Source organism: Saimiri boliviensis, chromosome X (assembly GCF_048565385.1).
Source record: "Saimiri boliviensis isolate mSaiBol1 chromosome X, mSaiBol1.pri, whole genome shotgun sequence".
Taxonomy (NCBI): Eukaryota; Metazoa; Chordata; class Mammalia; order Primates; family Cebidae; genus Saimiri; species Saimiri boliviensis.
The window spans coordinates 50,821,891-50,829,813 of record NC_133470.1 but is presented as its reverse complement, the minus strand read 5'-3'; the positions used below and the strand labels follow the sequence as shown (position 1 = coordinate 50,829,813).

At 42.5% G+C, this 7,923-nt stretch overlaps 1 protein-coding gene across 1 annotated transcript; it reads left to right on the top strand.

Moving 5' to 3' along the window:
• Positions 1-695: 695 nt before the first annotated feature.
• On the top strand, positions 696-4,958 carry USP51 (ubiquitin specific peptidase 51). Its single transcript, XM_010331893.3, has one exon. The coding sequence runs from the start codon at positions 696-698 to the stop codon at positions 2,829-2,831; it is 2,136 nt and encodes a 711-aa protein (XP_010330195.2). The 3' UTR covers positions 2,832-4,958.
• The last annotated feature ends 2,965 nt before the right edge of the window (positions 4,959-7,923 follow it).

The following is a 7,923-nucleotide window of genomic DNA, read 5'->3' as shown; positions in this document are numbered from 1 at the left end:
AAATGTAGGAGAAATCATAGGAATTTAAGTCTCAGAAGCAGGAAAAGGGGTGTGAGAGCACAGGCGCGAAAAGGCGTGAGAGGGCGCAAGAGCCGGGCGGACCGAAAGTGCGCCGAGGGGCAACGGCTTAGGGTGGAACACAGCGGGCTACAGAAGTATGGGTAAGTTAGGAGCAGTGGGACACTGTCTTCCTCTGAGTTCATTTTCCATAGGTGCCTCCTTTCAGCCATTTTTGAGATAAAATGTTGACCCAAGTGTTTTTTAGGATACAGGGAAAGAACGTCAGAGGAAGCTGCACCAAAGCGAGGCTGCGCAGGGCGCAAAAAAGCAGTCAGAGGGTGGCGCCTTTTTTAAAGAAGTTTCCATCCTTTCCATCCTAAAGCTGAGACCGTTCCCCACCCCCACCGCCCGCTAGCCTTCTGTTCCCAGTCCCCTGGCCCCCGCATGATCTGATCGCCTTGAAAGCAGGTAACCCTGGGTGTCCACATCAGTTCCAGGGGCCTCTCAGTTGAGTGGGTGGAGCCGGCAGCAGCCGCCGGCTGAGCTCAAGGGCCGATGGGAGGGGTCCTAGGGGCGCTAACTGCGCACCGCGGCCATGACGCTGGGCCGATCGTTCACCGAAGTCTCTGTCTCGTTCCATCTACAGTCGCAGCTCGTTTCCAGACGCCTTGCTCCTCAGGTCAGCCAGTGATCTGATGGCCCAGGTTCGAGAAACTTCTTTGCCCTCCGGCTCTAGGGCTCGCTGGAGCTCGGGAGGTGGGGGAGGAGCCTCGCCTGAGGAGGCGGTTGAGAAGGCGGGGAAAATGGAGGAGGAGGCGGCGGGGGCGACGAAGGCGTCTTGGGGCCAGGAAGCAGAGGAGATGAAGCTGGAGCCATTACAGGAGCGTAAGCCTGCACCGGAGGAGAACTTGACGTGGAGCAGCAGCGGCGGCGACGAGAAGGTGCTCCCTTCTATCCCCCCTCGCTGTCACAGCAGCTCCTCGCCCGTTTGCCCGCGCCGCAAGCCCCGCCCTCGGCCCCAGCCCCGGGCCCGTTCCCGCTGCCTGCCCGGGCTCTCGGCCCCACCCCCGCCTCCGGCCCGGCCCCCGCTCCCGCCGCCACCCCCGCCCCCACCCGCACCGCGGCCCCGGGCCTGGCGTGGATCCCGGCGCAGATCCCGGCCTGCTTCCAGGCCTCAGACACGGAGAAGCTGCTCTGGTTACCTAGACGGCTCGAGGGATCCTGGCGGTTTAGGGGACTGGTTACTGGAGGTCGAGTTTGGGCAGGGTCCCACAGGCTGCTCTCATGTGGAGAGCTTTAAAGTAGGTAAGAACTGGCAGAAGAACCTGAGGTTGATCTACCAGCGTTTCGTTTGGAGTGGGACCCCAGAGACTAGGAAACGTAAAGCAAAGTCATGCATCTGTCATGTATGTAGTACCCATATGAACAGACTCCACTCTTGTCTCTCCTGTGTCTTTTTCGGCTGCTTCACTGAGAAACATATTCACAGACATGCAGAAACAAAGCAGCACCATTTAGCTGTAGATCTTTATCATGGGGTTATATACTGCTTCATGTGTAAGGATTATGTATATGACAAAGACATAGAACAGATTGCCAAAGAAACAAAAGAAAAAATTTTGAGATTCTTAACTTCCACCTCAACAGACGTTTCTCATCAACAGTTTATGACATCAGGGATAGAAGACAAGCAATCAATCTGTGAGACAAAGGAACAGGAACCAAAATTGGTGAAACCCAAAAAAAAGAGAAGAAAAAAGTCAGTTTATACTGTAGGCCTGAGAGGGCTAATCAATCTTGGGAACACTTGTTTTATGAATTGTATTGTCCAGGCACTTACCCATATTCCTCTACTGAAAGATTTTTTCCTCTCTGACAAGCACAAATGTATAATGACAAGCCCCAGCTTGTGTCTGGTCTGTGAAATGTCTTCGCTTTTTCATGCTATGTACTCTGGGAGCCGAACTCCTCACATTCCCTATAAGTTACTGCATCTGATATGGATTCATGCAGAACATTTAGCAGGGTACAGGCAGCAGGATGCCCATGAGTTCCTTATTGCTATATTAGATGTGCTGCATAGACACAGCAAAGATGATAGTGGTGGGCAGGAGACCAATAACCCCAACTGCTGTAACTGCATTATAGACCAAATCTTTACAGGTGGCCTGCAGTCAGATGTCACCTGTCAAACCTGCCATAGTGTTTCCACCACCATAGACCCATGCTGGGATATCAGTTTGGACTTGCCTGGCTCTTGTGCCACATTTGATTCCCAGAACCCGGAGAGGGCTGGTAGCACAGTGAGCAGGGATGACCACATACCAGGAATCCCCTCACTTACAGACTGCCTACAGTGGTTTACAAGGCCAGAGCATCTAGGAAGCAGTGCCAAAATCAAATGCAATAGTTGCCAAAGCTACCAGGAGTCTACTAAACAGCTCACAATGAAAAAATTACCCATTGTGGCTTGTTTTCATCTCAAGCGGTTTGAACATGTAGGCAAACAGAGGCGAAAGATTAATACCTTTATCTCCTTTCCCTTGGAGCTGGATATGACTCCTTTTTTGGCCTCTACTAAAGAGAGCAGAATGAAAGAAGGCCAGCCACCAACAGATTGTGTGCCCAATGAGAATAAGTATTCCTTGTTTGCAGTGATTAATCACCATGGAACTTTGGAAAGTGGCCACTATACCAGCTTTATCCGGCAACAAAAGGACCAGTGGTTCAGCTGTGATGATGCCATCATCACCAAGGCTACCATTGAGGACTTACTCTACAGTGAAGGGTATTTACTGTTCTATCACAAACAGGGCCTAGAGAAAGACTAGTCTTACCAGACCACTTACTGAAAAAAAAAAAGTAAATGATTAGGCAAGTATTTGAAGTGACACACAAACCTACTTGGAATGGACAATGATAATAACACCTTTATGACAGCTAGTATCTTGTTGTAAAGAACCTGTTTTAGCATGGCTCATGGGTAGGTAGGAAGAAAAAAAATGAATACTAACCAGTGACCTTTCAACCTTAAGAAATGGGGAGAGGGAGAAGAGGTTGAAAATGGTCTCATAAAGCATAATCATGTGAAAAGAATGCCTTAGGTGGAGAGAAAGGGAGTAGAGGTGTTCTGATGCTACTATATGTCATTTGTTTCTACAGAAATACCATGTGAAGTCTGAAAGTATTCCTTTATCAGCAAAAACTTCACAATTGGTGTTCCAGCTGTGGCTGACCAGCCAAATAGTTTGAAAGAAAAATAATATTTTAAAATAAAATTTTAAAAGCTTTAAAAGAAAAACCTTTAAAAAGGAAAGAAATCATTTTTCAAGTTTAAAAAAAAGTTTTTAAATGTTGAAAAAATTTGAGTTGATATTTTTAAAAAATATTTTAAAAATTAAAAATAATTTTTTAATTTAAAGAAGTTTCAGAATTTTAAAAATTAAAAGCAACTGAAATTAAGAAATTCTTAAAGTTTAAAAATGTAAAATAGATTAAACAAGGAACAAGGTTAAAAATGAAAGTTTACCAAAAAATGAAAAAAATACTGTTAAAAATTAACGTTAGAAAAAAGAAACATCTTAAAACTTAAAAGTTTCAAATGAAGGAAAATAATATAAATAGATATGTCAAAATTAAAGCATAAAATATACATATTTAAAAAGTGTTAGCAAAATTATTACTGTAATCATTAATAAATTTTCAAAAATACAGAATTGAATGCAATTCAAATTTTAGAGAAAAGTTTTAAAAGAGGAAAGTTTAAAATAATTCAAAACAAAAAGACAAAATTTGTTTGAAGACAAAAATTGAAAAACATAGGAAGAAAATACTCGTAAAATAAAAAGAACTTTAGATAAGTTCAATTCAAGAGATTTAAATGAAAATTTTAAATACCTAATTAAAGATTTTTAAATATAAACTTAAAACAGTTACATAAAAATTGACAAATGAAAAAATGTAAAACAAGTAGAAAAAAATTATTAAAATGAAAAGTTTAAAAGGTTCTATTTTTTTATTTAAGCATATTAAAATACAGACGGGTATGAAAGAAATAAATGGAGGAGACAGGAATAATAAGACAGGGGTATGTGAGTATATATATTTTTGAGCTTTATGTTGATATATCAATATAATTTGCAAAAGGAAATAGACATTTTAATCATTATCTTACCATTCAATTGTGAGATGGCTGCAAGGCCTAAACACTAACCCACCTTCCCCTCTGAGATTCTATGCCTCATCTCACATCCTGAAGGAAGTTGAATTACTTCCTAGGCATAATTCATCTGAGAAAAATGAAAACATTAGGGACTTTCGCATTTAGAACTGCATTATTTATACAAATTATTAGCTTCTGAAAAGGGGTTCTTGATAATTTGGTGTCTTAAATTAGATCACAGCTGTGAAGCTCTAGCTTTTGTATTTGAGCCCCATGGCCTGATTGAGGAAGTGGCAGGGACCTATATCTGAGGCCCACCCACCCTCCTTTTTAGCCTTTAATTTCCGCAGTAGAGCTATGGGTTTGTGCTTGGAGTCCTTCTGCTCATTCGGTATTCCCTCTTTATTTCCTTTTTTCGTCACTCATGCCTAGTTTCCTGAACCCCTCACTTACCTGGCCTTACCTACATCTCTGAGCCCCAGCCTGTAGGGCTCCTTCTTTGACTATTTACCTGGTGGCTTTTACTCTTCCTTCAAGACCCGGCTCACAGATGACTTCTCTGGAGCCCTCCCTGAATGTTCTAGGAAGGTATAAATGGGAAAATTGTTCCTCCCTCCCCCTCTTTATTCCTCTCACTGTGCCTCCAAAGTACTTTGTCCATACCTCGGTGATAGTACTTATTCTACTGTGATTTTATTGTAGCTTTGTGATTGTCTGCCCCGCTGCACTGAGCGTCTGAGAACAGGGGGCTAAGCCTTATTCATTTCTGTGTTAATAAATATTTGTTGAGTGCGAAGATGAGTTCAGTTATTTGCTCTATTCATTGTCGGTAATGTTTTCTCGCCCCTTCATCCATCAGGCTGCCATTAAATGCCCAGTGCTATAATACAGTGTGATCAGTATTGTATTTTACCCCAAAGCAGGGTATGAATAGCACTTTAAGAAAGGTGCTCAGTGAGAAATAGGTGTGTGGAGGGAGACCCAGATACAATGCAGAGAAAAGAGCACAGGCCTGGAAGTTGGCAGTCATGGAAGACTGGGTGGGGAGGAGGAGCAGCAGCTGAAGGTGAGGCTGAGCTTTCTGGTGTGTGTGGCCACACTGCCCCTCAGCAGCAGTGTCTCTCACAGCTGTGTACCACACATCTCTAGAGTATACCATATTAGTTAACCTTCCCCATCAGACAGTAGTACCTCACCACTAGACAGTGTTCCATATCACACTGCACATCATCACTCTGCTACAAGGGAGTGATGTCTGGTGACTGTGTTTATGGAAGAGCTGTAGTTTATTTTTCTGCTTAGCACCCTCATTTTCCCACCATTCTTTGTGGTCCTATTGAGGCTATTGATAACTTTTCCCTGCCTCTGTCGCCCCTCCCCAGAGTGAGCACATCACTCAGTCTGGGCCAGATTACAGTTCTGAATTCCCCTGTCCCTCTACCAATACCCCTCCCACAAGAGCATTTCTTCTGAGGGTGGGCAAAGGGCCCAAGTAGGGCCAATCAGAGTCTATTGCTAAATTGAATTTATATGGACACTGGAAGAAAAAATGTGTCTCCCTCCTGACCTCACTCCCAAACTGGAGTCACTATGCTAGTATGACCTGAATCTGGGACTCCGAGAAGTCAATATCTATAACACAAAGAGAATACCAGAAAGAACTGGAGATTGGGAGAAAGCTCAGGGAATGTCGTTGGAATCTTGTGGATCCAGCTGTGCCAGAAGTGCCAAAGTTCCCAGCTATCTGAGCCAATAGAGTCCTTTGTTTTGCTTAAGCTAGTTTCAGTTGGGCATTCAGTCATTTGCAGCCAAGGGTCTTGAACATATTGACCAAGCTATATGATTAGTGGAGCATCAATTCCTAAGACCACAAAGCATGAGAGAGAAAAAAGAGGGAGGAATGACCTTGGATGAACTCTGTCATATAAAATTGAGAAACTATAGTGGCTGCCTGCACATCTTTAAGAAGCAAGTATCAGCTCAGCCACTGACCTGTGCTAGACATCAAACCTTACAGCAATGATGTGCTTATTTCAAATAAAAGGGATAAAAAGGCAATGACATTATATGAGTACTGGTTTAAGTCAGGTACTGTGTTAACTGCTTTACCTTTATTATCTCACTGGGTCCTATGTCCTCATAGTTCTAGGAGACAATCCTTACTGAACATATTTCATAAACTGGAAAGTAAAAATCAGAATAGAAAAGTGATTTTCTTAAGTTCACTCTACTGTTCTAAGCACTGAAGCCAGTATTCAAATGCAGATCCCCAAAGCCCAGGCATGTCCCATCATAATCCAGTATAGATAATTCAAATATACATATATATATACACATATATATATTGCTTTTCCTGATACTGCTATGGAAGACAGCATAAACCACCATGGTAGAGAAAGCAGCTTCTGACAAATCTGGATGCAGGCAACCTGCAAAGAGAGAGTAACCTATAGACTACACAAAGTTGCCCATGCTACGGGTGGATTTGTCTCTGTGGAAATGGCTTATTCAGATAGATCAGGCTAAATGAATTTCCTAAGGATAATCAGCATGGATGTGACCAAAATATTATCCCCAATATAAGACAGATCGTCTCACTCAATGCTATATGCTAGGCTGAGCACCAAGACCTGACTTTAAGGTCTCAACTCATTGCCGTCTGTAAAACCATCAGCTCTTTAGTCACACAAGACTTCATTTTTAACTTCAACACCATAGCCATCACTTTGAGTGTCACTTTTATCACCCCTCTCCCTTAGATCCTCCCAAAATGCCCACAATACCAGCTCCTCTAACAAGCCCAGGGAGGGACTTACCTATTGGGACCTTACCCAGGTAGTCCAATATTGATTTGCAATGTCCAGCTTCTGTTGCTTCTGAACTGCTTTCAGTTCCTTTACCTTGATTCTCTTCCAAACACACAGTAGTGGCTACTCCAGGCCAGGGCCAGACCTATATGTTTATAAATCCCACAAGCCTACCACAGTTTATGGTAGGTACTTAACATGCTGGCTGAATGAACATATGAATGAAGAAATTCCATTCTACACCCTAAGCCTCAGCTTCAGCAGGTGACTTCATGTCCTATTTTGCTGAATCAAAAATCTCATAAGAATGCCTGATTTACCCACATCTACATACTTACGTTTCCATCCATCGTCCATGCCTTCACTGTCATTTCAAAGGAAAAGGAATGCTGCTTCTTTTATGAAGCTGCACCCACTATCTTCTTTCTTCTAATCCATTCCTAACAGCCAGAGGGCCTTACTCCTACACACTTTCCTCTATTCCAGGAACAGTCATGTTTTCGCTAGACAGATAAAATTCAGCAACTAGACATGCTAGATTTTCTATGATAGTTCCTCAAAAATTTTGTTACATCATCACTATAAGAGATTTTTTTAAAGTCGCCCAAATCCCAGTACTTCTCCCGAGTATATATTATCCCCAGAAAAAACCCAAGAGTCTGTCTTAAAATCCTGATTTGGGTGTTATGTTTAAAAGAAAACTACATAACCTTTGCTCCTCTTCATTTCACTGCCAAAATCTTTCACATGTGTTTTTTTCATACATCATTTTCACTTACCTCCTACTCCATCTTTAGTTCCCTGAATTCTGGTTTCTGCTTGCACCACTCTGTTGAAACTGCCTTTGCTTAAGTTAAAACGACTTATTTTTTTCAAAATTCCTTATCTTACTACTTTATGCCATTTATTAAAGAGATACATGACATTTGCAGATAACAAAATAACAGACAGAAT

Excerpts from the sequence above, each read along its gene's own strand:
- USP51 (XM_010331893.3), top strand. The coding sequence starts at position 696 with ATGGCCCAGGTTCGAGAAACTTCTTTGCCCTCCGGCTCTAGGGCTCGC.